This window comes from Apteryx rowi, unplaced genomic scaffold (assembly GCF_003343035.1).
Source record: "Apteryx rowi isolate R43461 unplaced genomic scaffold, aptRow1 scaffold_56, whole genome shotgun sequence".
In the NCBI taxonomy this organism is placed as follows: Eukaryota; Metazoa; Chordata; class Aves; order Apterygiformes; family Apterygidae; genus Apteryx; species Apteryx rowi.
In genome coordinates, this window is record NW_020450827.1 from 232,300 (window position 1) to 259,343 (window position 27,044).

Consider the following 27,044-nt stretch of genomic DNA (forward strand, 5'->3'; position numbering starts at 1 on the left):
CGCACGGGACTTGCCCCTCTGCGGTGTTTTTGCTTGTTTTTTTGTTTGTTTGTTTGTTTTTTTGCTCTTGGTTTATTTTTTTCCATTATAGACATTATTAAAAAAAATAAACTTTACAATAATACATTTTTAGTTGTTGTTGCCATTTGATCTTAAAAAAAAAAAAGAAAAAAAAGGAAATAAAAAAGCCACACTGTATATGTATATGGTTATGTATATACATACATATATGTAAGTATAGGTGAATGCTATATACATACACTATATATGTATGTATAAGAGAAAGGAAACTGAGAGAGCAACACAGAGAGGTTTCCAACCGGAGATGGCCACTTTTGCCCAACCCAAATTCAACAGGACGAAGGAAAAACCAAACCAGCCTCCCCCTCCCTATGAAAACATCAGGACAACCTCACGACGTTTGAATACTGCTTTCTTTTCTCTTTGACTTTCAAACCGTTGCCAGCCACGGGAAAGAAAAAAAACTAATAATACTGATGTGAACAGCGAAGGAGAGTCCCCCTCCGCCGGCGCGACCCGCCGCTGCCGCGGGAAACGTCCGGGCTCCGGCACCGCAGGACAAGTCTCCGTGGTGGGGCCGCGTCCGGAACTCGGCTCGAGGCCACGTGTAATATTTCCCCCCCTCCTGTTTCCATTCGCGGCTTTGGGCCCCCTTCGAGTGCTGTCGGCACGGTGCACGGGTTTTGTCCCGAGCCTCGGGCTCTTGCTTTAGAAAAGACACCCAGTGCACCTTTAAAAAGAACAGGAAAAGGCAGGAAGAAGGAAAAAAAATGGAAAGAAAACCACCAGAAAGTTTCCCAGCGTCACGAGGGTCCCTCTGCCGCCCGGCACGCGCGGGGCTGGCAGCACCGGTACGCTCGAGCGTCGCAGTCCTGAGCCCGAGCTGTCCCTTTTCCTTCCGTTCCCGGAAAAGCAGAAGCCCTCGGCGGAAAGGGGCCGAGCGCTCGCGCGCATCAGCGTCCGTGCGTCCCGCCGGCGCCGCTCCTCGCCCCGCTACAGCACCAGCCTCGCCAGCAGCAGGGGCGCAGCGGGCAGGATCCAGCCCGGCGCCTGGCGCCCGCCGCCCGCGGTCTGGTCCACGAGGGTCTTCTGGTCGGGCATGAGGTCCGTGGTGAGCTGGGTCTGCGGGCGAGGAGGGGAGAGCGGCGCGTCAGGCGGCGCGCGCGGGGTCCCCGGTGGAGGCTGCCGCGCGGTGCCGAGCCCCCTCGCCGCACTCACCTCGGAGTAGCACAGGCTCTGCTCTTKGGACTTGTTGAGCTTCGGTCCGTGCTCCTAGGGAGGGAGAGCGGGAGGGAGCTTAGGGCAGGCGCCGGGGCTGGAGGCACCCCGGGCTTTTAGCAGCACGAACCACCAAATTCCCATCTGCTCGGCACCCGGCTCCCCCGAACCCGCTGGGAGCCCTGGTTTGCAGCGGGCAGCAAAGGATGCTCCCCCCGGCAGTCCCCGCCGCCCCTCGGGTGATGCTCTCACCCCGTCGCAGCGCTGCGACTACCGGGCACCCGCGTTGGCACGGGGCGTCGGAAATGGCAGTGCGGAGCATGGGGCCGGTGCCGAGACATTAAGTCTTTCCGTGCGCTTTTGAGACCCCGAGAGCCGCCAGGAGAGCTGTGCGGAAGGAGCGGGGGGAGGACACAGCCTCGTCCCTCGCTCCCCGCGCTGCTCCGCGTCTTTGCTCCGCTCCTGCYGGAAGCGGGCGAGCGAGCGCAAAGCCAATAATTCTGCAAAGAGTCATTCAAATTCTTCCCGCCCCCAGGTTCGCTTCCCTCCCGTGCTCCGTGCTGCAAGCATCCCTGAGGAGCATCCTCAGTGCATTTTTAATAGTGCAGCGATACCCCAGGCCGCGATGCCCCCGGGGCCGGGACGGTGCCAGCTCCCAGCAAAACGCAGCCCCGCTCGTCTCCCGGCGGGCGCCTACCCCAAAGGAGCAAAGCGCGAACCGCAGGCGCTGCCACCCCAGCGTAACGCAAGGAAACATGTATTTTCCAAGTTTCCCCAAGCCGCATGGAATGCGAACTGTTGTTTTTCCTCCAAACTAGCCGCAGCCCGGCCCCGGGGGCCGCGACAGGCGATGCCGAGCCGGGGCGGCGGCGGGGAGCGCCTGGCTCCGGCAGCTCATCCCTGCTGGGTCCAGAGAGGCCGAGCCCGGAGCAAAGCAGGCCGGGAGAGCGGCTGGGCGAGGGCATGCCGGGAAGGAGCCGGTCTCCGAGCGGCACTTACGGGGGAGGAATAAAAGCGAGCGGCAGAGCGGATCCTCGCCCAGCCCCGAGAGGCCTCGCAGCGTGGGAGAGGGGCGCGTGAGCAGCGGAAGGCTCTCGGGGCCGCGCGGGGTCGGGCCGTTAGGTTCGTTTCCATCTTTCATCTCCCTCGCGCTCGGCGAGTTCAAGAGAAGGGCGATGCGGGGGAACAAAGCCCTTTCTGGCGGCGTGGCCCCCGGGGCTTTCCCCGGCCGCGGCTCTTCCCGCGCCCCGGCCGTGGCCGCGCGGGGCCCCGGCGCGCCGCAGCTGCAGCGTGCAACCGAGCCGCTGCCTATCCCACGGAGCGGCAGCTAGAAAACGAGCTGTAATTACTCGAGCTCGCCGGATCTAATTAGAGGCTGCCCCGGGGTGACATTGCCACCCGCCCGCATGCTGCGGGCACGTCCCTCGCCCCCGCGCCGTCCGTTTCGCCCGGCACTGGGGATGCTCAGATCCCCGGACACCAGCGTCCAGCCAGGATGGAGAAACGTGCTGCAATTGCTGGCGCCGAGCCGGGCGCTAAGCGCCGAAGCGGAAAGCCGCGGTGTCGCCCGTGGGCTGCACCCGACCCGGTGCCCGGCGGAGCCGCCGAGGCGCGATGCTCGACACGGACGGCGCCCGGCGCGCAGGCTCCTACCTGGACGGAGGTGCAGGTGGTGATGACGCTCGTGTCGTACATGGTGTTGCTGTCGTTGATGTCGTCGGGCAAGGCCGGGCTCTTCTCTGCCTTGGGCGGCGCGGTGACGGGGGGCAAGGGGTTCTTGACGGAGGGGCTCACGTCCGTGCCGTTGCCGAAGGCCTGGATGGCGTTTCCTGGCGGGGCGGAAGGAAGGCGTTTGGGGCTTGCCGCAGTGCCAGGCCTCCCGCCGGAGCCTGCACCCCCAAGGCAGCCCAGGGACACCCGCTTCCCACCGCCTGGGGAAACCGAGGCAGCAGGCACAAAACCAGCCAGCAGCAGCAGCAGCGCCGGGGCTTCTCCGCACTAATCCCATCCCACCGGTGCGCAGAGCGCTCCTGCCCATCGCCAACCCCGGGCAGGGCACCGCGGCGGCTCGGCTCCGGCGTTTTGCCGCGCGGGACCCTGCATCGCCCCCTGCATGGTGCAATTAACTTAGCCGCTCGGGGTGGGACCAAACTGAATAATAACTAATTAAGTGGATAAAGCGGCGCTGAATAGCGGAAGGGCTGCGGCGCCCGGCGCGACTTCGGGGATTGCAACGTGCGCGGCGGCCGCGAGAGCTCCCCGCAGCAGTCACTGCGGCGCTGCAAACGGGCCCCGCGTCCCCGAGGCGTCCTCCGCGCTCGGAGGCAGGGGAGGCGCCGGCGGGAGCCTTACGGAGGCAGGGGTTTTCCGTGAAGTCTCGCAGGAACTTCTCGCACTCCTCCTCCAGGTTGCCGCTGCCCTTGCAGGAGCACCAGGGCGAGACGGTGATGCCGGCGGTGCTGGCGTCCACGTAGTTGGGCGTCACATCGAAGCCTGCCGCGGGGAAGGAAGGAAAAGGAAGGAAGGATGGAAAGGCGGTGGGGTGAGGCGGGGGGCTGGAGCCCCCGGCCCGCGCCGGCGCCGCGGCACTCACCGATGAGGCCGGCGTAGGAGCCCAGGCACGCCTGGTAGTTGTCCCCGGGGCAGCCGGTCTGCGCCTGCGGCGAGGCTTGGCAGTTGCTGTGGAAGTCGGCCAGCCGCGACCTGGGGCCGGGAAACAAGAGCGAGAGGGGCCCGAGCTGGGGCGGCAGGGTTTGCTCGCCTCCTTCCCCAAAACGGAGAAACCCGGGGAGAGGAAAGGAGCAAAGTTTAAAAAAAAAATGAAAAGAAACAGAGGAGGATGAGCGTGAGCGTGAGCGGAGACCGAAAGGAGATCCTGGAGCATGCAAAGGAGAGGGAGCTTGGGGTCACCCCCGCTTCCCGGGACATTTGCTCCCTTGCACAGGAAGCCCCGACCGGCAAAGCGGCAGCAGCCTCTCCCGGCTGCCGACGCCGGCCACCAGCTTGGCACCAGCCTCGGCAAACTGAGTTTTCCAAGGACAAATCTGGTTTTGCAGCAGGCGAAGGGTGCTTGGCTGGGTTTTCCGGCCACCCYGAGTGTCTCTGGATCATCCGGAGCGGCAGGCAGCGCACCGGGAGGCCGGCGCAGGGATACGGGGCTCCTGCAAGGTCACGGCGGCCTCGGTCCGGCCGGGAATACCCTGCGGGGCCGGCACGCCTCCGGCTGGCTCACCAGGACACAGCGGCCCCTTTCCGGCGCGGCCCCGCTCGCCGCAGACCTCGCAGCCTCCTCGTTTGGCCGCGCTGCTCCTGGCATCGTTGCACGACTGTAAAATTTCACTGCTTGTTTTTATCTTCCCCCTGAACCGTTAGAGCTCAGCGTGCAATTAAAATGCCTGAGGTCGGGGGTTGCGTTTTTCTGTTTTTCAGCTGAGAAGGGAAAAACAAAGCGAAGCCGCGCAGAGACGCCGGGGGCCGGCCGCCCCCTCCTGCGTCCCCCGCTTGCCTTTTCTCGCCTGCCTTGAGCCGAGGCCCTGGGAAGAGCAGGGCAGAACCCGGGAGGCGGGAAGAGGGGGAACAGGAGGAGCGAGGGGCGAAAGAGCCCCTTCCAAGGGCACGTCAGCAATACTGCCCATGCAGTGTCAAAATCACAAAAAAATCACGTTACGGCCACAGAACCTCATTACATATTTTTGCAGGCAACGCTTTGGGGGTTTTCTTGGGATGGACTGAATTACCTAAACGGAAAGATGGAGAAATAAGAGGGATGTAGAAGGCCAGGGGTGGATGGACAGATGGACCAGGCAGACAGACGGATGGGTACCCGTTTTCCAAATTGACTCAGTCATTAAATGAATAGACACGAAGCTGAACCGAGGCCCAGGCTCGATCTCAGTCACATGGAGGAATTACCACGACGTGGCCAAGCCGCCGACACGGTAGATGAGACCCAGCATTTCACAACAGAAAATCTCCTAGGCTCTTTTTTTCACACTTTATACAGGGGGGAAAAAAAAGCCATACTTCATTTTCTTTAGCTTCCTTTTCCTTCCTTGTTAATTAAATGTCATTTTTGTCCAACCAGTGATTGAATCATACARCAGTACCTGCCTAAAGCCATAAGAATTGATGAAAATAAAGGGTAGAAACTGTGTTATTTTTTAAATAGGAATGATTTGTTTTCAGAGGGTTTTGATCAAATTAGACGGAGGAACAAACGAAGCAGTGATTGAACGAAGCAGCAGGGACCTGCAGTAATACCTTACATTTATCCAGGACTTTTCATCACGACGGATTTCGAGTGCATGGAAGAAAAGGGTGGGGTGAGGGGGGGGGGAAGGTGCTGCTGAAACGCAGCCAGCGCCGGCGGGAGCGTATTTATCACTTCTCAGCGCGGTGCCAGGGGCCGGGCCCCGGGAAGGCGACGCGAGGGAGCGGCGGTGCAGCCCCGCAGCATCACCCAGCCGCGAGGTCCCCAGCTACCCGAGGGGCTCGGCTAAAGCCCGTGGCGCCCACCAAGGAAGGGCAGGGGGGAACCTCCCCGCTGTACTCGATAGCCTCCTTCCCCTGCTCTCCAAAGCCGGTCGTGCTGGTCATGCTCACTTTCGCCCGCCGGCGGTGCGACCGAGATGCTTTTCCCACTTGCAGCAGCTGCCTGAGCCGCYTCCAGGCTCCCGGCAGCCCGCGGCTTTCCAGGGCCAGGTCGGCCCCTTCTTCTGGGCCRTGCCAGTGCTCGGGAGAGGCGACAGGATGCACATGCACCTCTCGCTCTGCACGTCGCCTGCTAACGAACAGCGGCGATGCAGCTGGCTAACGAACGGCACGGCAGCGCAGGGGGCAGCCCCGCTCCCGGGGACGGCGCGGGAAAGGGGGCGGGAGGCACGAGCGCCGCAGGCAGCCCAGACGAGCCGAGCCGAGCCGAGCCGGGCTCTTCTTTTGCACGTTGCTCACCGATTCCCCGGCTTCTGCCTGCCGGTTCGCACCTCCCCGGGCCTGGCAGATGGCAAGGGAGGAGCACGCCGGCCCCGCCRCGCTTTGCCGGGGAGGCAACGGCAGGGCAGGGCTTTCGGGAGGGGGAAAATGAATTAATAAATAAATAAAATCCTTTTTTCCCCCCCGTGGAAAGTGTGAGACGAGGAGCAAACTCTTCCCCCAGCAAAGAAAGCTCAGCCAGCCCTTGGGAAGGAAGGAGGTAAATACCGATCTCCACTTCCCTCTCCCCATCACCTTGCAGGCGATTGCCGCATCCGCTCTGCTCCGCTGTTTTAGCGCCAGAGTCAGCCCAGATCCGTCCTGATACGGTTCCTCTTCCCCTCCCGTAGGTGCAGGCTGCTTTTTCCAGCCCGCACGTTCCTCCTCCTCGTCAAGGCGGACGAGCCTTAACCCCGCTCCTTCCCAGCCGTCCCCGTCGCAGGGAGGCACGTGCGCTCCCTCCTCCTCCCCTCCGCTCCGCGGGAGACAAGTAAAGTTTCCGACAGCATCTCCCTCTCCCCGAATGAGAGGCGAAGGCATGTCAAGTCTCTTAWAGAGCGGTGGCAAGTTCATCACGGAGTGCCGTGCAGATTTGTCACGCGGCTCCCCGGGGCCCTGCTCCTGGCTTGTAGCATCCTCTAAGGCAAATGTTATTCTTTTCATAATGCATGACAAGCCAGCTGGTAATCTTTCCAGAATATCCAAGCCAGATGTCACTCTTTCCGTTGTATACAATGAGTTCGCCGTCACTGGATGAGAGTCTTGCTGCCAGGAATAAACCTTATTGGAATCGTCCCATAGCTTCTCAGATTTCTGCTTTTAAGTGCCTGGGCGAAAAGGAGCCGGAGCCAAGTCCATCTCAGCGGGAAGCGGCGGCACCGGTGCCAAGCGGCTGGCTCACCGCTCGAGGCAGCAGGTGGCCTGTCCGGGCCCGGCCTCGAAACTGGAGCGCTGCTCTGGAAAGAGCCACGCGGGAGCCGGAGCGCAGCACCGCGCCGCCAGCCCGGCATTTTCCTGAAAGGCCTCCAAGGGGGGGGAAAAAAAAAAAGGAGTAAAAAGGGATTAACAAAAACGTATCCTGTCCTGAGCCCAGCCGAGCACTGGCTTTCAAAGTTAGGGTTTTCCGAGCAGTTTCTCTTTGATAAATCCATCCAGGAGCCGTGCTTGGTTTCCAGATGAGCCGCCAGGACGGGGCGAGGGCGCAGGAGGCCCCGGCGCTGCCTGCCGGCTTCGGCGTGCAGGAGCTCTCCAGCCCCTCCGCACGCTCCTTGCGGCCGGGCGAGCTGGCGGCTCGGAAGCAGCTTGCCAGCACCAGCCAGACACCCTCGCCGCGGTATCAGAAGTTACCTACACAGCAGAGGGGGTTTGATTGTTTTTTTCGCTCGTTGGTTTGTTGCAATTTTTAAGGCGAGAATTCCCCGGAACAGATGCAAGGTGCCTAATTGGGTGCTAATTGTTCCCATCACCGCACGGATGCGAAGTCCAAGCCCAGCGCTGCTAATAACTCACTACCCATCAAAGCAAATAGTATCAGGCTCTTGAATATTTCATGCAGAAAATGTCCAAGATGCGGAGATTACTCAAGACGTGTATTTTCACAGGCAATTTACAGGGACCGAGGAAAAATGGCTTTAATAGACACAAGCGTCGAGAGGCGGCCGGGAAACGCGCCTCCCCCCCATCCCCCTGCTCCCGCAGCGCCGCGGATGTTCGAGGAGCTGCGACAACATGCAAAACTCAGCACGAGATGAGAAACCCCCCGGTCTCGGGGCCTGCTGGGCGTCCTCCTCCCGACACGGTTCTGCCTGCCTCGTGGTGCTGCCGATTAATGTTTTCAAAGCCGCGAGATGCCGAGATTAAAGAAAGAACCAGCCTTAACCAGCGAGCACCAGGCAATTGAAAGCGGCGGCTCCCAAGCGCCGGGGGGACAGCGATCAGCCAGGGAAACCAGAGCCAGTCCCACATTTCTGGATGATCCTCTACCAAAGCTCGTAAATGTTCCACAGCGAAAGAGATCTATGGAAAGATTTGTTTTATCCAAGCAAAGCTATCGGCCACATTTGGAGACCGGAGCCAACTGCTCTGGTATGAACTAGGAGGACTTTATTCCTGCTCTTAGCAAAAACTGTGTCTCAGCCATGGCTCCCATAAACCACCCTTCTTCCCCAAAACTGTCCTTGCCCAGGAACATGGGAACTGAAGGGGAAAGGCAAAAAGAGAGAGAGAAAGAGAGATGCAAAGGAGAAACCCCAAACTAGGTATTAAGAGCAGCGAGAGAAAGAAAATGAGGACAAATAGACAACAGACCAACTGCTAAGTTAGGAGCCGTTAATTAGGAAGTTTAGTTATCCATATGTATTTTTAGGACGCTGCGCTTTGATTCGTCATGGATAAGAGCAGTTTAAAGATTTTTCTTATCCTCTCGTCTATGCTCAAAACCTATTATTATCCGGGAAGGGAAGGGAAGAATTAAACGCACGCATCATTTGATTTTAATTGAAGGACTGTTCTATTTCATTGAACTGCTAACTAAGCCGAACGAGAGACTGTGTTTACATAAGCAAACCCTGAGTCAGTATAGACTTGCTGTCACATTAAGTCAATACTTATGAAGGCTCTCTATTTAATTATTCAGTGCAAATTGACTTATTATTGTGTTAAGAGTGTGGTTAGCCTTAAGCAAGGCAGCCGCAGAGCCCAGCGTCCAGCTGCCTCGGCGGTGCCGGCCGCCGACCCGGGTCCCAGGACGGCCCTTCCCCTCTCCTTCCTTGGGAAGCAACCAAACCTTGCAGATTTGCAAGTTTGGGGCTGACCCGGAGGCTTCCCCGGGCCAGTGATCACAGCATCGCTTTCCCTGCCCACGGAGCCACCTTGAAATCCAGGGGGATTTTTTTCCCCTCCTCCTTCCTCTCCCAGAGAAACGTGCGGACAGCTGAGCTGCTCCTCCGAGCCGCTCTCATTACAGGCCGTAATGAGAAAGTTGAGCTGCCGCGCTGCTGTTTATCAAGGCAACATCCATTACAAACGGCACTTTGTCTGTGCTCAGCAAAGGGCGCGAAGGCAAGGACACGCGTTAGGGAAAAAACAGGCTTTCGTTCCCACGTTTTGCATTTAATCGATACCGAGCCGGGCGGGATCTGCTCCCGGCCTCGTGCGCCCCTCGGCCACCCCAGCCCTGCGAGCCCTGCTCCCCGTCCCGGCACCAGACGGGGCCCGTTTCAGGCCAAGGACATCGCCCCGCGCCCGGCCCCCCGCTTGGGTTTCGGGTGATGAAGCAAAGCTTCCCCTCCCCAGCGCATTTCCCGCGAGTTTGCTTCCCACCCGCAGGACACRCACTAGCCAAAAAAAGCTTGTTGCCAGCCCGGGATCCGCTCCTGGGAAACGGACCGCACGGATGCACGCGGAGATGCAGGGGACCRCGGGGGCCCAGCGAGGAGCTGGGCAAGGAGTGGGCCCCCCCAGCCACAAATACTGCCTGAAATTCATGAAAGAGGGGGGAAAAAATACACGAGAAAATGAAGCATTGCCCTGCCTTTGGGTGCTGAGGAACAGCCGCCAGTGGAGGCTGGGAAATTCTTCAGCACCAGCATCAGTGAAGCATATAAGAGCAGATTATTTGTGTTCCTGACTTGCTGATGCAAGATGAAAAATACAGCAAACTGCAGCTGCTGAAATCAGCTCTTTTCTCCCCTTTCCTTCCTTTTCCCCTTAGCTGAGGTTAGTGTTTTGCAAAAGGTTTTTATATTCTGGGAGCTAAAACCTGTCCGTTGCAATCAGACACAAAGCGCAGGGAGTTTGTCAGAATCCTCTGTTGTGCCGGGAAAAGCTTCCCAGCATGAAAAGCTTCACAAATTGCACCGATCTGTGTCTGATTGCTCCCTGTTCTCCTGGCTGGGAGTTTGSAGAAAGGGTCAGGGCTGGGGGACTGCGAGTCTCTCGGGGTCTTTTTAAAGGCCTCAGAAACAAGGAGGAAGAACAGGAGGATTTCGAGCTACCAAGAGAGTCACCTTTTCTCCAGCCAGCCCTCTCTACTCGCCAAATCTTCTGCCCAAGTGGTGTCAAAGAAATGTATTAAATAAGAAAAAACGGCAATATGATATTACATTGCACAGYGTCTCCTTAAGGAATAGGCTGAGACCATTTAATTTGCTTCCTCTATAGCCTGCCTGGGATTTCAGCGCAGGGAGCTGGTGCCAAGAGACTAGGAAAACCCCGGCACATCCCCGGGGCTCCTGCTCCCAAGAGGTGGAAGGACACGGGCTGATGCTCACGGCCTGGCCCTGCAGCCCCCTGCGCCTGTGCATCCCGCACGGAGCCCTGTCCGTGCGGGGAGTTAAAACACCTCTATCAGAAGCACTCAGAAAATAGCTATCTGCAGAACTGCTTTCAGCTGTAATGAAAAACTGATGGCTTTTATCTCCCCAACTTTATGGCTATTGATGGGCCAGCGGCTGGTGTTTGACGGCCACTTAATAGCCAGCCCCGCGCAGCCGGAGAACAACGGCAGAAAGCAATGAAACCTCCCGAACAGTTGTTTTGCTTGCTGGACCTCGGTGGCAAATTCTCAGCCAAGCAAAAGTAAATACATAAATTAATACACACACTCCCAACTCCGCTGCCTCTTTCCACTTGGGAGTGGGAGCGAAGCAAGCAGAAAAACAAAAAAGCAAGCAAGCTCCATGCAGGAATGGCCCTTTACGAGCGACCGCAAGGTCATTTCTGTCCAGCTGGGCCAACTCCCCATCCGAGCATCTCCTGCCCTTCCTGGCTCTCCGACGCCCTTGGAGCCTCTCCCACCGAGCTGGCCGGGTGCGCGGGGCAAGGAGCATCCTCCAGCTCCTCGCTACCCTTCCAGCCGGGTCCGTATCCGCCTGCACCGACAGCAGCGAGGCTGCAGCAGAAACCTCCCCTCGCGGGCTCTCCCGGTGCGGAGCGCCTTGCTTCGTYAGGCGTCCAGCTGCGAGGCTTAATGACGCTGCCAGCCTGGCGCGGGAGCGTTATCTCCTCTCCCGTCACCGCTCCGCTGGCTGATGTGCTTCAGCGCTCARCTGGCCTTGCCAGTCCCGTGCGCCAATAAGGGACATGCGTGTCTGTCCGCGATGCCGGCCTGATAAGCGCAGGCACCGCGTGGGAATCCCGCAAGGAGCACGGAGCCAGCCCGCTCTATTGATAMCCCTTCCCAGCACCCGGAGCTGGAATTGCAGCCTCGGCGGTGGCTTTCTGCCAGTGCTTTATTTATAAATGCAGGGTGACCCGGAGACGAAGGGAGAGGCCCTTCCCGCGAYGGGCAGGCTGATGTGCAAAGCAAGCGGAGCGCCGCGCGGCCGAAGGGGATGCTGTGCCCGCGGACACCGAATCCGCAGCACGGCACTCACGTAACCGCCGAGYGGGACTCTTTGCACCAGGCCAAACCCACCCGAAACACATCACGCCTCAAAGCCGACCTCGACAGAGGGAAAAATCTTCCAAGATTTTTTTTGGGTGCTGGGCACCGCTTGCCTCCGGATAGGGCACCGCTTTTAAACACTTCTGCGACAGGAGGCATTGACGTCTCCTGGCCTTCTCTGGGACACGCGGCTGCCGGGAAGCACATTTCAAACGCGGAGCATCCAGGCGAGCACACGTCCCCCACGCAGGGGCGGATGCCATACTCTTCCCATCCCTCTGCCGCTCCGTCTCYGCCAGGCCAAATTTCATTTCATGCTGGAACAGGCTTATAATTAACGCTCTGCGGCCTCTCGACGCGCTGCTAATGCGGGTTCGTCCCCTCCGCGAGCTGGATGCAGCCCCAGCGCTCAGCGCGGAGCCAGCGTCGGGCCCGCTGACGGAGAGGTGCTGCCATTAATTTGGCCGCAACTCGGCTCAGCCCTGATATCTTTTATTCATAGACATTGGCTTATTGTATTACTTTTTGATAAAAAGCCGCATTCCCATGTTGCAAACACATTTGCTCGCAGCGAGCGGAGGACCCGGAGCTGTTATTTATTTATTTCGCCACCAGGCTCCGGGAACCTCCATCACCTTGACGGCAGAGACACCCTCCTCCTCGTAGCAAACAAATGCTTTACGAGGCTGATCCGGCCCCTGGAGGGTGACAGGRTTTTATTTTTTCTGCCACGTGAATAATGAGTTTCATAATGGAGCAAAAACCTGATCTCCCTTGACTTAGCTCCGCCACAGGGAAAAACACGGATTTTGCCAGCGATGAAGTTTCGGCTAGGGATGCTGCGCGCCYGCCGAGGGAATTCACCGCCTGCGGGGCCGCGACGTTCCCGCGGGGCCTTTGGTGCGTTGGTTCCCCCGGGGCTTGGCAAGGCTGAGCCGAGCCTGTTCCCGGGTGGRAACGGAGGCGACGTTGCTCCCCCGGAGACCCTGCTCCAGGTTTAGGAAAAGGCAGCTTCCTCCAGGCGGGAATTCCTATCGGCGGGCATTGCCCCCTTGCAGCCTCGGGGCTACCCGGAGAGAGGCACAAAGCAAGCGGCGCCTGGGGAAGTGCTCTCAGCGGCACCAGCCCTCGGAAATCACGCACAACCCTGGAAAAACCCACCGCTGCACCATTTTACGCTGTATGAAACACAACGCTGGTGCCAGAGGAGATGCAGCCGGCAAACCACACACCGCGCCGGACAACGCCAAGGCGCCAGGGCAGCTGGTGGACTCGCATTAGGGTGGTGCGACGGCAGAGCACCGCGACCGCCCCCGGAGCAGCCCCAAATCCCCTCCGCGACCTGCGGGTCTCCGCGCCGCGGGCGAGAAGCAGCAGCGGCCCCGAAGGCGCGCGGAGAGCCCGGCCCCGCGCAGCCCTTACCGGCAGAGGTGGTCCGTGCGGCACGTGCTCCGCAGGTCCAGGCAGTTGGGCTTCTCCTTGTCCTCGTAGGAGCAGGAGGGGACGATGGTCTGGCGCCGGCGCTCGGCGCACGCCTGGTCCTTGCAGGAGCAGAAGAGCAGGCGGTAGGTGTACTCGCTGGGCACGCGGTCGAAGAACTGCCGCAGCGCCTTGTGGCACTTGCGCCGGCTGCAGTGCTCGGCCGCCGAGATCTCCTTGCTGCAGGTGGAGATGTAGCCGGAGCGCAGGCGCTTGCAGTTGTCGTTCAGGTTGCAGGCTTTGGCCGCGTCGAGGCAGTGGTTGCTTTTGGAATTGGCGGTGGGGTCCATTCCTGCCCGGGAGCAAGCGGAGAAGGGGTGAGCGCGGGCCGGGGGCACGGCAGAGCGGCCGGTGATGCCGGGGACATGGCCGCCTTTAATCTATGCCGTGAACTCGCAATATTTTTCCTAGTCAATTATTCAAGGAATAATTATTAGTTATTTAACCTGCTACAAAGCGGAATGACACGCGGTGCTGCACGGGGCCCGGCCAGCCGCTGCATCGCCTCCCGGGGCTCCCCGGGAATCGGGTCACCTCGGAGCATCCTGGAGCATCTCTTGCTCTGAGGCGCTCTCAGCCGCAGCCACGGTCCCCAGCACCCCCGCTGCCGGCCCGATCCCACACCGCGCTGGGAATCCCGGCCATCAGCAAACACCACGCACGGGGTGGGCGAACGGAGCCGAATGGGAACGAGCGCTGAATTTTTTTTTTCTTTTTGTCAAAATGATGAATTGCCCTTGGCAAGCCAGGTGCTATTTTAAAAGTCACCTGACTGCACCAGTAATTTCTTCCCTAATTTCCTCTCCKCTGCAACCCAACCAATTTCTCAGATTCTTCCATTGTTTCGCGGTTTYCACTGGCAAAGACAAATGGGAGCGTGGAGGAGGGTTTCCTAACAGATATAGTCGCCGGCCCCGGTAATTAGCAAACGGCAAGCAGCTGCCTGCGTGAGCACCGTCCCCCTCCTYGCTTTGCCGTCCGAAACCACCTGCTGCAAGGTGCCCCCGGCCCYGAAAGGGAAGAGCGTTCCGGGGCACGGYRTGCAGGGCCCTTCCCGGCGGGAGCRCGCCAGCCCCAGCGCCGGCGGAGGAAGCCGCTCAGAGAAAGCCCTCGAAGTGTCGCACGTGTCATCGGCGTGATTAATACGCCGCGCGGAGATCTGCCCCGGCAGCAGAGACGGGGAGCTCGATAAGACGTACGTAGAGTGAATACTCCTTACRATATATGATTTATAAGTAGATCTGTCTTGAAAAATAGTGCAAGAGGCAAGAAGGTCACTCGAGCTAAAAGAGACGCTTTGGTTAAAGGATGATGGGAGCGTTAACTCGCGCTGAGCTGGGGGAGGAAACCTCGCTCGCGGCTCCGCGTGCGAACGTGGCACGAGCCCTGCTGGGAGCCGAGCCGCGAGGGAGGGGGGCAGAGGGGACGGCGAGTCCTTCGGGGCCTYGCAGCCGCCCCGTCCAGCCAAGCCCCGACAGTGGGACGGGGCAGCAGTTGCCATCTCACAGCAAGATCCCCCCGGCCCTGGTGGGACTAGAGTGTCCCTGCAGCCACGGGCTGAGCACGGGGGCAGCTCATAACTCTGATGGCAGAGGAACAGAAGGGGAAAAATGTATTTTGGGGGTGGGTGGGGACATGGCTCTCCTGCTCCCTTGTCCACGCCAGCTGCTGCTCCTGCTCCGGCCCCGCCGGCGGCTGACCGTGAGCTCGATGCGCCCGCAGAAGCTCGGCTCTCTGCAAAGTGCCGGCTTATTGCCTAATCCTGGCGAGCACCCGCGCCCGCCCTGCCCGAGACCTGCGGGACCTGGATGCATTTTAATAGAGCCGATGCTTGAAAGCGCAGGGCTTCTGGGGAGCTCGTTAATACAGCACAGGCATGAAAATTTCATGAGGCGAGAAAGGAGCGGGGCCACGGAGCCGGGGCACCTCGAGCGAGCGCTGGGGGACGGCCGCGGCACGACCAGCCGTCCCTCGCGGCACGGCGTGGCGGTGCCCTGGGGCGAAGGGGGCTGGTTTCGCAGCTGGGCGAGACGGGAAGGGACGGAGAGGGTCGGTCGGAGCCCGGCAGAGCCGTGCGGCTCAGGCATGTGCCGGGCACCCGGGAGAGCGGGGCGCAAACCCTCGCTCCGACACACGCTCCCTGTACAGCCTTGGGCAAAGCACTTGATCTTCCTGCTTCAATTCCTCGCCAGTGGAAAAAAAAAAGCCAAGGCTCTCCTTTCTTCCCCGTGCCTGCCGCTCTCGTGCAGGCTGTCCTTTCCGCAGGGTGGGCTCCGGCGCTTGCTGCGTGCAGATGCCGCTCGGCATCGCAGGGCTCTCGGCTCGGGCAGGGCACCTTCGCCGCCTGCGTGCCGCCTCGGAGACGGGCACCGGCTGCGGCAGCGTGGCTTCTGGAGGGACGGCATGCAGGCAAAGGGATGGGGCAGACCTGGTGCATGCACCCTGGTGTGTGCATCCCGGTGCCTGCACCCTGGCAAGCCCGGAGAGGCTCCAGCTCTCCCCCCATGCCGGCCTGGCTGCTCCAGGCTCGGGCACGAAACATGGGGGACCGGAGCGCTTGCTCCCGGCACTGCCAGCTGCCCCGGGCTCGCAGGGCTGCTCCTGGCGGCCGAGAGCGATCGGAGCCCGGCACACACGCGGGTGCATCGCCTCCCTCCTCGCTCACGCAGCCCCTTTTTCTGGAAAGGTAACGTAATCCCTCTGCTATCCCCATAGGCAATTAACAGCGCTCTGGCTCAGCCTCGTTATCGAGAAACAACAGCAACAGCTCATTTGCTTCGGGCTCGGGGTCGGGAYGGGGCTCCCGGGGGCGGCTCGCTGCCCGTGCTCACGTCGCACTCGCTAGAGCCGGCCGGCCGGGCACCGGAGGAGACGGGGCAGCGGCAGGGGTGGAAAAAGCAGCGCTGCCACGGAGGACGTTGGAGGTGAGACCCGGAGGAGGCTCCCAGCATCACCCTGCAGCATGGACCCGCGGGCAGCCTCTCCCGCCCCTGCGGCTGACGGCAGCACRGCTCCCGTTCCCCTTCCTCCAGCCCCCAAATTGCCAGAAAGGTTCCCTTTTCATCTCACTCTGTTTTTCTGAATAAATCAACCCATGGATGTTTAATCCTCTATTCCAGCCTCTTTGCTTTTCATACTTCCCAGCAGCTAAAATATTTCCTTGATGATAATTTAATCCAAAAAAAGGAGGGAGACGGGAGGGGGTGGCATTGTCATCCCGAGCCTGGCACTAAGCTCCCCGGAGGCGGCCTCACAGATTCCCTTCGGAAGTTGRAAGCCGGCGGGCGGGCGTTCTAGGAAAGCGCAGGTGACGCAGGCGCGCGGCCGACCCCCCGCCGGAGCAGARCAGCAAGGCACGGCGCTGCAAGGAGGGAAGGAAAACCAAAGGACACCCCAAAACCAGGCGGCGCCGGGTGGCTTTYGGGGAAAGGGTTAAGAGGAGGAAGAGCAAGAAGGCAAAGCATCCCCTGACCTAATTTGAATCGGTGGAGGGAGGAGAGGGACAGCAGTACCGAGGGTTGTCATGGAAATAGATAGCAAAAAAAAAGTTCCCATCAGACCGCGGTGGAGTTTGGGCTCCCAGGAGGAGGACGTCGAGGCAGCGAGAGGCTCCGAGCGGCCGCGGGGGCCGTGCCGCTATCCCACCTCCCGTAGCGCGGCTCCCGGCCGCGAAGCTCCCGGCCACGGGCGCAGTCCGGCCAGCCCTGCCTCCCGCTCGCCCCCGCTCCGCTCCCGCTCCCTCGCTGCCGATGGGTCCCTCGGTCCCCAGAAGCAGCAACGGCTGCATCTAAGCGTCTTCCTTTGCTTAATGGAGGTGACACTTGGCTGAGCAAGGCAACACGTCTGCTGTGTCGGCAAGACAAACGAGGGAATTACAAGCTCTCCAGCCCACTTTATCAAATCGTTATTTTCCCGTGTTTGGAGGCAGCTGAGTCCAAAAGGGAAAAAACCTAAACCGCAACCTGRAGAAAACAAACAGAGCCCGGGGAAGAGCCTGCTGTCTGCAGCACTGCCGTGTCGGGAGCTCACAGCACGCGCCAGCCCCGGCCCGGCTCGTCCGCGCCCCACCGCCCTCCGGAGCCGGACTGGCAATGCCTGATCCCTCCGGGCTGCCCTGAAACGGGGAGGATCCGTCCCAAAGTGCATCAGCCCCCGCTTTGCCAGTCCGTCCCCAAAACCGCTCCCCACCGCCCTGCTTCAGCACCCCAGCTGGAGGAGGCAACGCGTCGGCAGGGGATGATGCTCGAGGCATCGTGTCTGGGAGACGGGAGAGGAAATGGGCGGAAGAGATTTAAAGGGGGCCGAGGAGAGGCTGGAGGGGGACAGGACCAGGCTGCGGGGGCGGGAGCCACAGGTTGCGTTCCCGGTGAGCTCGGGAGCAGGTTTATATTCACAGGCGGGCGAAGATAAAACAGCAGAAGCATGTTGCTTTTATTACCTGAGAAAATTGAAGCAAGTCTGAATATATCAGAGAGACGAGAGGTGACCGGCTCGTAGGGGGAAGCTTCATAAAATTCTTCTCCTAGAGTGGGAGGAAAGAAAGAGAAGGGAAGAAAAAGCAAATTAGAAGACCACAGGGAATAACCTCAGCCCCCACGGAGGCTCTGGCTCCCTCCCCGAGCTGGTCCGGGGGCAGCCGAGCTCGGGCCAAAGCCGCGCCGGTCCCAGGTCCCTCTCCCTCTCCATCCCCTCCCTTGCGGCCCCAGGCTGCTGCCAGGTACTTGAGGCCCCCCCGCATGGGAATTTTCAATTCCTGAATTGAAAAACGATACAGGGTTTAAAACCATATCCTGCAAAAAAAAAAAAGAAGGAAAAAAAGAGAAAAAAAGCCCATTTCTGAGCAGCTCAGGTTTCGTTCTTGCTGGCTGGGAGGTTTTTGAGCTTTCCTCCGCACGGCTGACTCAGTGAAAGCYGGGCTGGCAGCCCGCGAGGGCAGGTTCGTGCCGGCTCGCTGACGTCTGGATCCTTCCACTARCTCAGCTTGTTCAGCTGGACTTGGCAGAGGCTGCGCTCAAACTGGCTTCTAATAGTTTAGTGGATTTAGATTTAAAAGGTCAACGTTTTGTGAATGCACCCATAGAGTTTGGGCCAGCTGCAAGCTGCAAGTTTTAGGGTCTTTACTCAACCCTGGACTTTTTTTTTTTTTGGGGGGGGGGGTATGAGGAAAGGCTCTGCTTAAAAGAACACTGTAAAAATTACTTTCTGCCCTGCTCTACCTCTGATGTATTTTGGAAAAAGAGCAATATTTCCAAGATTATTCCCGTGACGTGCAGGAATACAGGCCTGATCGGATAGCCTCGTCCTGTCAGCATCAGAGCATTCCCGCTACGACTGGGTCTGCCCCACCGCGTTACCCCTGGGCGCTGGTCTGCCCTGGCCAAGGGGACTCCCCCCGCCAGCCGCTACATCTCCAGCAAACCCGCTGTACCAGGCAGATGCTCCAGCAGCCCCGACAGCGGAGAAGCCTGCGCCTTGCAGCCTGCTATCCCGCTCTGGCCCACATTTGCTCTACCAAGATATTATTAGCCCGAGGCAGCAGCATTTATCCCTTGTAATTAAGGAGCCACTTGAAGCCTTGTGCTGGAAAACAAGCTCATTAAGAGGCGGGGAGCAATGAGGGAGGGCTTGCTCCCGCCCCAGCTGCTCCTCAGCATCCTTCCTTAGAAATCTGGAAGTGCAGAGCCTGAGGGGTCCCTGGGACCAGGGCCAGGGCAGGACCTGGCCAAGGACCTCCCAGCTGGACATGGGATTTGGCTGTCTCCCAACAGCTTTAAAAATGGGAATCAATGGGACTTCCAGGAGAAAAGGGATGAGGGATCTCTGGACCAGCCTCTCCTTTGCACAGTGGCACTGCAGAGGCCACAGGATCTCCAGCAGGGAACATCGGGGCTCCCAGCCCGGTCCGCRGCAGCCTGTTTGCCGGGGCGTTGGGGGGCTCTGGGCCTGGCTGGAGCAGGAGATCTCTGAGGTGGGAATATCTGACGGCACCAGAGGAGCTTCAAGGCGACGTTACATGGGAGCAGCAGGCACCACCAGCGGCACGGACGGGCGCTGGCTGCCCGTGCTAGTCGCGGGAAAGGACATACACCCCGGGCAGCTTGCAAAGTCCTCCCTTTCAAGCCAACCCCATTTGCCTTGCCGGGTTTCCTAATGCTCTGATGACAAACAGCACCTTTATTAAAGTGCATTTAGGAAACACTGTAACCTCCTGGTATATTGCTTTGCCGATGCAATAAATAATTAAATACTAGCTGAACTCTGCTGCTGGCTAGGAAAATTACTGAGCATTAAAAGGGCAGCGGACTTTTCTTGAGCAAGCTGAGATGCAATTAACCTCCAGGAGCAACACTAGAGTGAAAGCAGCCCTCCTTAATGGCAGGGACCGCCTGGCTCCCACAGTCAAGGGGCTGGACGGAGGGAAGCTGGAGCGGCCAGGGCACAGTAGCTTTACTACAGGGTAGGTCAGGCTGCACCTTAGGCTCCTCGCAGCTGTTATGCTGTGAACCCCAGGATCTCCCCCAAGCTTCTACCTCTCCTTCACACCTGGTAAATTCACTCCTCTTCCCCCCACCTCCTCCTCCTCTTCCCCCCTGTATAGGTCCTGGAGTACCCAACAGGCAGTAAAGCCTCCTTCATTCATGCTTGCGGAGCCCTTTGAAATCGCTGAATGAAGGCTGCTAACGAGGGGTGAAGAACAGTTAAGCAGCGAGTCCTGCCCTGGGCTGGTTTTCGGGTGGCTGCTCAGGGAGCTGACCCAGACTCTGGGGCAACTGCTGCCGGTCGCCCTCCGCGGCAGCGCACCGTGCAGCTCCGCGCCCGTCACGGCCACCGCCGGACCCACCGCAGCCCTTCCCTCTCCTTAATGCAAGCCGATACGGGAGGTCAGGGACCCGCGGCCGCCGTGGGAGCAGCCGCGGCTGCCGGCTCCCGGGGGGAAGCTCCGCAGCAGAGCCGTGAAACGAACTCTGGACTCTCGCTAAAGGAGGTGGCTCTAAGCCAGGGCCGTGGAAGAGCAGAGCAGCAGGCGCTTTTAAGGGCTCAGATCAGCGCTTGAAATGGAGCCAAGCTGCCAACACACTCGGTGCCAGCGGTAGTCGCAGGCCTGGCCCAGCGATGYGCCTGCAGAGGGGCGAGGGGCAGGGGGTGAACCCGCTGCCTCCCCCGGCCTTCAGGCACCAGATAATCCTGCCTTCAATGAACAAACCAGCCCACGGCTGGCAAAATCCAATTCCAATTACTCGCGCTGCTTCAGCCTCTGATTTACTCCGTCACCAGCCTGCAATTACTCCTTCACCATCCTTTGCAGCAGGTTTCTGCAAGCCGAGGTCCCACCGAGCCGCCCCTGCTGTCCCCAGCCCACCAGCCCCAGCAGCACGTAGGGCTCCTGCAGTCTCCCAGGTTCCTTCCCGAGGTGCTGCAAAGACCTCGATACCAGATATGGGACCACCGAAAGCACCAGGCACCGGGGCCAGGGCTGGATGCCCTCGGAAAGCGCCCTCCTGCCCTCTTTCTCTGCCGATCTCAGAGTGCTTTAGTGCCTCTAAAACGGGAAGAGGAGAGAAGGGACTTGCCCAAAACCACAGGAAAAAGCCTCTTTTTCCTCTAGCATTAGTGACGCACGAGGACCTGGAGCAGCTGCCCTTGTTTCCAAGCAGTTGCTGCAGAGAGGTCCCCCCTCACCCCAGCCTTTCCTTTCCTGCTGGAGTGGGAAACAGCCTGCAAACACAGGAATGGCACCCCTGCGACCTGCAATCCCCAGGGAGCCGGGTCCCAGCCGGCAGGCGCTGTGCGTGCCGGTGGGAAGCAGCGCACAGGGTGCGGGCACTGCATGGTGCAGGAGCCCCGGGCAGCCCTCCGAAGGTGCAGCCTGCGAGGGAGCTCACTTGCCAGCACCCCGCTCCGGGCCCTGGGGTGCTGGGGCATGGCTCCCCCCACGGCAAGGCTGCACCGGCTGCCGTCCCACTGGGCACGCATGCAACGCGTGGGGCCGCTGGGCAGAGCCGGACCGCCTCGCCGCCAGCATCCTCCATCCCCGCGGCCGCCCCGCCGCACCCGCGCGGACCGGCCGGACGCGCCAGCCCTGCCCCGTACCTTCGGTCAGCCCCAGGTGTATGCTCCAGTAGATCTGAAGGCACTGAAGCTCCTTCTTCATGGCGCGCTTGCAGCGGCAGTCGTAGAGCGGGCTCCCCTGCAGCACCTCGAGGGCCGCCTGGCACTCCTTGTTGGCCAGCATGGTGTTCCTGTCGCGGCCGGCCAGGCACTGCCGCAGCGTGCGGTAGCGGGAGCTGCAGCTGGGCTCGGCGGCGCACAGCTCGTTGGCCCGCACGCAGTCCACGGGCGCCCGCCAGCCCGGCGGGTCCTGGCCGGGCAGCGAGGACGGGCCCGCCCGGCAGCGCAGGAGCTCATCTGCACCGGGGCAGGGGAGGGGGGACAAGGGCAGAGAGCGGTGAGGCAGGGCGGCCAGGCAGGGCAGCCCCATGCCCCACGTCCGAGCAACCCGGTACCTCCCGCCCCGGGGCCCCGGATGCAGAATCCCGGACCGGACCATGCCCGCAGCTCTCAGCCCCTCCTGAGCACGCTAGCAAATCCCTCTGCCCCTCGGCGTGCTGCCCTGCACCGCCGAGCGCACATCGGAGCCACCTCCAGGCTGCTCCGGCGGCGGAGAGCCTCCTTCCATCAGCGTCTGGATGCGTCCCCATGCACAACCCCCCGGCGGCTCTTAATGGCGGTGGAAAGATGGCTAAATTCAGCTGGTGGCCCGAAAAAGCCAGAGCGATGCCACAGGGCATCACCGCTCCTCCGTCACCTGCGGGACGCCCGCCCCGGGAAGACGTCCCGTGCCACCACTGCGGGCACCACCAGCTGCCACGATCCCCACGGAGCGGGCAGAGGAAGGTGCAGGGTTAACCGAGTGGAGTCACGTGACGACACAGGACTCTCCGTTTCTTATTAAAACCAAACACACAAATAAACAAACCCAGCATGTTTCCAGCCCTGGTGCTTGGGGAGAAGAGCTTCCACACATGACCTCTCCCGACTCAAGGAAGAGAGGAGGCCAATCCAAACTTCCCCTGCGCGCTGCTGTTTTGTTTTTATTTTGCGCCTCATCATTTTCAGGCCCACCACAGGATTTTTTAGGGCATCTGACTCACGGTTTTCAAAGCGCTTGAGCTTGGAAAGGCTGCGGATTGGATGCAGCTCGGCACAAACTCTTCCCCCGGGGTCTCCTCCTGCATGCCTCCACGCCGGCCTCCCCTCGAGCTCGCCCCGCGCCCGCCCGTGCACGGCCACCGCCCTCCCGCACCCTCTCCTTGGATCCCGCCTCGGCAAACTGCTCCATCCCCTCCACCTCCTAGCAGGCACTGCCTGAGCTCTCACCCTGTCTATCTCTAGCATTTTAGCATTTTCTTTTGCTTTCCGAAGCAGCTTCTCGCCAAGTCAGACTCCAGGCAAGGCCACTGCCCCATCCCGCCACYGGGTGCCGGGGCAGGGGGACGGGCTGTGCGTGTCCCGCCGAGCCCACCCCACCTCTCCGGCTGGCGACGGCAGGCCGGGAAGCCCCGGAGCCGGAGGAGCACCCGAAAGTGGCACAGAGCGGGCCCTGCGGGGTGTCCCCGGGATGCTCCTCTCCGGCTGCCCCGGAGGGCGAGGGACAGGGATGGCGGCTCCCGCTTCTGCATGCAGCCCCTGCGCCTTCCCTGCCCGCGCAGCCAGCCGGGCAAGCGGCCGCTCCCTGCAGCCCGGGAGAAGCTCTTCCCCACGTCCTTCCCCTTCGCTGCGACACGGAAAGCACCAGATCGGAAATGCCAGCCTGGCTGGGGCCTCCAGCGCCAAGCCCCGCTTCCCCGCCGCGGCCACTCGGCTGGGTACGGCAGGGCGACAGTGACACCTAGAGGCATGTGACACCGGCCACCCGTGTCCCTTCCACCACGCCGGATGCCACCAGGCCCCGTGGCTGCAGCCCACTGCCGGTGGCTCGCTTTGCCTTGGCTCCCTGCCTCCGTCCCAGCACGGCACGGCACCGGGCTGGCACCGTCCAACATCCCCGGGGTCCCACGGAGACATGCGGGAGCAAGTAACCCCACGAGCCACCTGCCCACCTCGCCAGGTCGGGACACGCTGAGTGCATGGGGAGAGCAGAGGGGACGCTCTGGAGGCATCCAGGGTCGGTGACCTGGGTGGAAACACATCCACTGCTCGCATCCAGCCCAAGGAGTAGATCCCGTCCTCCTGGTTTTCAGCCGATGCCCCCAAACAAATGTTGTTGCCTTTAGAGAGGTCTGGAGAGTGTCCAGATAACCAGGACCAGGTGCAGAGCCCCTACGCCCACGTTACATCCAATTTTGGGTCACAGAGCTCCCTGGCGAAGGCTTTTCAGGATTATATTCCACATGGGAGGCAGCAGGATCCATGAAGGGTGCAGGCACACTCCTCACAGCCTGGACCAGCGCAGGAGACACGGGCGCCCCAGAGTGGAAACGTAAGCTCTGTACCATGAGATGGATTAAGTTTTGGGGTAGAAAGGAAGAGCCTCTCCATAGCTCCCCCATGTCCCACGTCTCCTCCATCCTTGTTGAGCCTGGCTGCAGGTCCCTTTGCGTGATAGTCCCAAGCCTGGGCTGGCCCAGGTCTCAGCTGCAGTTTTGCCTTCTCCAGGTGATGTCAGGAAGCCTCTTTGCACGCCCTTCCCAAACCACGGTCCAAAGCCTCTCCTCCGGCCTGCCCCCAGCCACGTCCCCTGCCCCAGGCGGGCTCCACGTGTCTCCAGGCTTGGCAGAGACGCCCAGGCAGGGACGGGAGGTGCTGGGAGGCCGGCGCTGCCTCGCGACRGCTGCCGAAGACCTGGCGTGACGAGGCAGGCGGGCAGGCGGCGAAGGGAAACAGCCGTGTTTGGCTGCTCGAGGTGGCTGGAGCCTGCGGAGCATCCTCGCGAAGGGCTCCGGCGTCTCCGCAGCACGGCGGGATGTGCCACAGTAAATCCCCCCGTCGGAGCCCGGCCCCGGTCCCAGCCTCCGGAGCTGGGCTGGGGCACGGCCGCCTCCGCCTCGCTTCCCGCTGCCCCCCTGCTCAGCGCGAYGCAGGGGCAGGTCCTGCCCCTTCCCCGCGGTTCACAGCCTGCCCAGTCCCCCAAATCCGGGAGAGCGCTCAGCCCTGCTGCCGGGCCAGGCCCCATGGAGAGGTTTTCCCGGGATCCTCCTCTCCTCTCGGGCCACGAAGCCGGGCAACGCGCCCCAGCGCCCCCGGAGAGGTGCAAGGAGGGGAGTTCGGGTGGAGGGGCAGGCTGAGGTTTTTTCCTCTGCCCCAAGAAACTGCCTCGCAGACACACACTCGCTGAACTCATATCAATAAAACATCTGCAGGGAATTTAAACCTAATCCCCAGCAGTCTCCGGGGTGTCAAGCACAGCGAGGATTTGCAGACAGATGCACAAGCCTCCGACAATCCGCCAGCGAACAAAGCGATGGCCCGCTTCCCTCTCGCCCCTGCGGCTTCCCGCATCAGCAACAGYCTGTGTTACCTCTTTTCTCTTCTAGCTGTAATTTATGTTTCCTTTTACTGGTCATACCAGAGACCTTTGGATGCTGGCAGCTGTAGCGGTAAATATTTATCCTCACAACTCAACTCAAAAAAATTGCTCCGGCACATGCAGCCTCCCAGCCTTGCCTCTGTGGTAGCGCTTGCTTTATCCCAACCAAAAGGGCTTTTTTGGCAGATTTTAAGAGCCGGGCTTGCTCAGCAGCAGGCCCAGCTCCCCAGGGCTCCCCACCGCGAGGCCGTGCAACGGGGGCCTGGCTCAGGAAGCACCGGGAGGAGGTGGTCCTCTGAGGAGCCCGTCCCCAAAGCTCAGTCTAGGGGTGAGCTTTCCCGGCAGCGATCGCTCAGCGCTTAACAGCTCCTCTCACTGGGGGAGAGCAGCCTCTTTGCTTGGATCCTGCACACCCATCCAGGCAGCCCTCGAGGCACAGGGGAGAGCAGGGGTGGAGGCTCTCGCTTTAATGCGCCCTCCTCTACTAGGGCGAACGGGCCACGGTTTGGGTTCCCTGGGTGGAGCATCCTGCAGGTCCCTGTCCTCTCCAGTCTAGCTCGGGAGAAGTCCGCCAGCAAGTCAGACATGTCAGTAAGGCAGGGCTGGCGGTTCCTTGTGTCCCCRCTGCTCCCCGGCACGCTCGGCTGCCCCGGGTCACGGACAAGGATGATGCCCCTGGGGAGGGGCTCAGCGCCCGCAGGCCAGGCCCGCGTCCCACGGAGCCGGCTGGTGAGGGAGCCTCGCCAGCGCCGGCAGCTGCTCCAGCAGGGCAGCGGGCTGCGGGAGGCACCGCTCCCTTGGAGGCCGCCATCCCCAGCCCAGCGGGATGCCAAAACCCACCCCGTGCAACGGCATGCATAGGAATAGCCTCCCYGTTGCCTGCCTCCCACATGACATTCCCTCCCCTTGCCAGCCAGCTTAAAGCGCAGGCAGGATCGTGCTCGGGAGCAACGGAGAGGAAGAGCATTTCATCATCCCCCTCATCCAGGGACCAGCTGAGCATGCTGTGCATGGTGGGGTTCTCTGCCGGCCCCCACCCCGGCTCTGCCAACCCAGATCCCACACCATCCGATGCTCCCRAGGGAGGTTTGCTCTCCCAACCTTCAAGTCTCCCTCAGCCGATCCCTGTCCCTTCCCTCCTGTCCTCGCAGCCAGGGTTACACACCTCGCGCCAAGGCGAGCTCAGCAGAGTTCTTCCCGGGCACTCGCTGCTGCAGTGTGCTCCGGATCACACGCTCACACGCACACACACGCGCACACGGAGAGCCAGCAAGACGCAGGTACTGCTGTAACTGCGCCTGGAACATGCCATGGCACACGACCGAGGCAGAGTCATACGTGTCCCGAAGTGCGTTGCTTSCCTCGCAGGAAGAAAAAAGGGACCTTTCTCATTCGCTTCCTTTTCACCCCAGATCCACTACAATCTCTGACTTCTCCCCTTCCCCCCCTTTTCTGCTGCACCTTCCCCATCTCTGTAGGAGGATGCCCTAGAAATGCTAAGCTTTCTTCCTGGCAGAGACAAGCTCCTAAATAACTCACACATGATCTAAAGGAACACACACTGGAATTGCAACAGAGGAGACAGCAATTCCCTACACACGCACACGCAATTAGCTCAACTTTCTGAACCGATTCTCCATGCCGAGTTCAAAGCCACGAGCAGGAATGGGGGAGACTGGAGCCACAGCAGCTGTGGATGGGGGGCGCTGGGAGACACGGTGGGGAGCAAACCGGGGCCGAGAGCCTCCAAAATGCAAATCCACGTAGGCTGACAAGGAGGGGGGGAATCAAAGACAAACAGGGCTTTTCTGCCACACGCTGAACGCCGCTCCTTGCAGGCTCCCTCGGACAGCAATCCGGCCCGGCGGAGCGATCGCCCCGGCACGCTGCCGTCCCCGCCACCGGGCTGCCCGTGCGGTGCCATAGGTGAGGGCTTCCCGGTGGGGCGGCTGGGGTTCCCCCCCTCACCTCAAGTTTGATAAAGGGAAGGTAAATAAAGTTGCCGCTAGTTAAAATCCTGATTTACGTTGTCTCGCCTTATTCCTCTCCCGATTCAGAGCGAGAGCCCAGCTGCACAGAGCACAGCAGCCGCCTCGGAGGAGCGCGGCTCCCYCTCTCCAGCCCGCACAGCCCCCGTCAGCGCACGGGCACGGGGAAGGACGCGTCCCCTCTCCTCTGTGCCCTGTCCTCTGCTGCGGGGCGACCGCCGCCTCCTGCCCCCGCCAGCCGGCAAGGACTGCGGGCACCCCCGCCCGGGCCACTCACCTACAAAGAGGACGATGCAGAAGGCGTTTGCCAAGATCATGTTAGTAAATCCAAGAGTTCCTCCACGTGCGTAAAAAAATAAAAAGATAAAAGGCGTGGCGGGGGGGGGGGAGCGGGGAGGAGGTGGAAAAAAAAGCCCCCCCCAAAACGCAAGGCGGCCAGGTAGATCCCAAATCC

At 60.8% G+C, this 27,044-nt stretch overlaps 1 protein-coding gene across 1 annotated transcript; it reads right to left on the reverse strand.

The window, feature by feature from the left end:
• Positions 1–233: 233 nt before the first annotated feature.
• GFRA2 (GDNF family receptor alpha 2) lies at positions 234–26,946 on the reverse strand. Its single transcript, XM_026081829.1, has 9 exons — positions 26,868–26,946; positions 21,167–21,481; positions 17,514–17,597; positions 13,019–13,367; positions 3,833–3,942; positions 3,592–3,732; positions 2,893–3,068; positions 1,240–1,293; positions 234–1,143 (listed from the first exon to the last, which is right to left on the reverse strand). The coding sequence occupies exons 1-9, from the start codon at positions 26,905–26,907 to the stop codon at positions 1,015–1,017; spliced, it is 1,398 nt and encodes a 465-aa protein (XP_025937614.1). The 5' UTR covers positions 26,908–26,946; the 3' UTR covers positions 234–1,014.
• Positions 26,947–27,044: the final 98 nt, after the last annotated feature.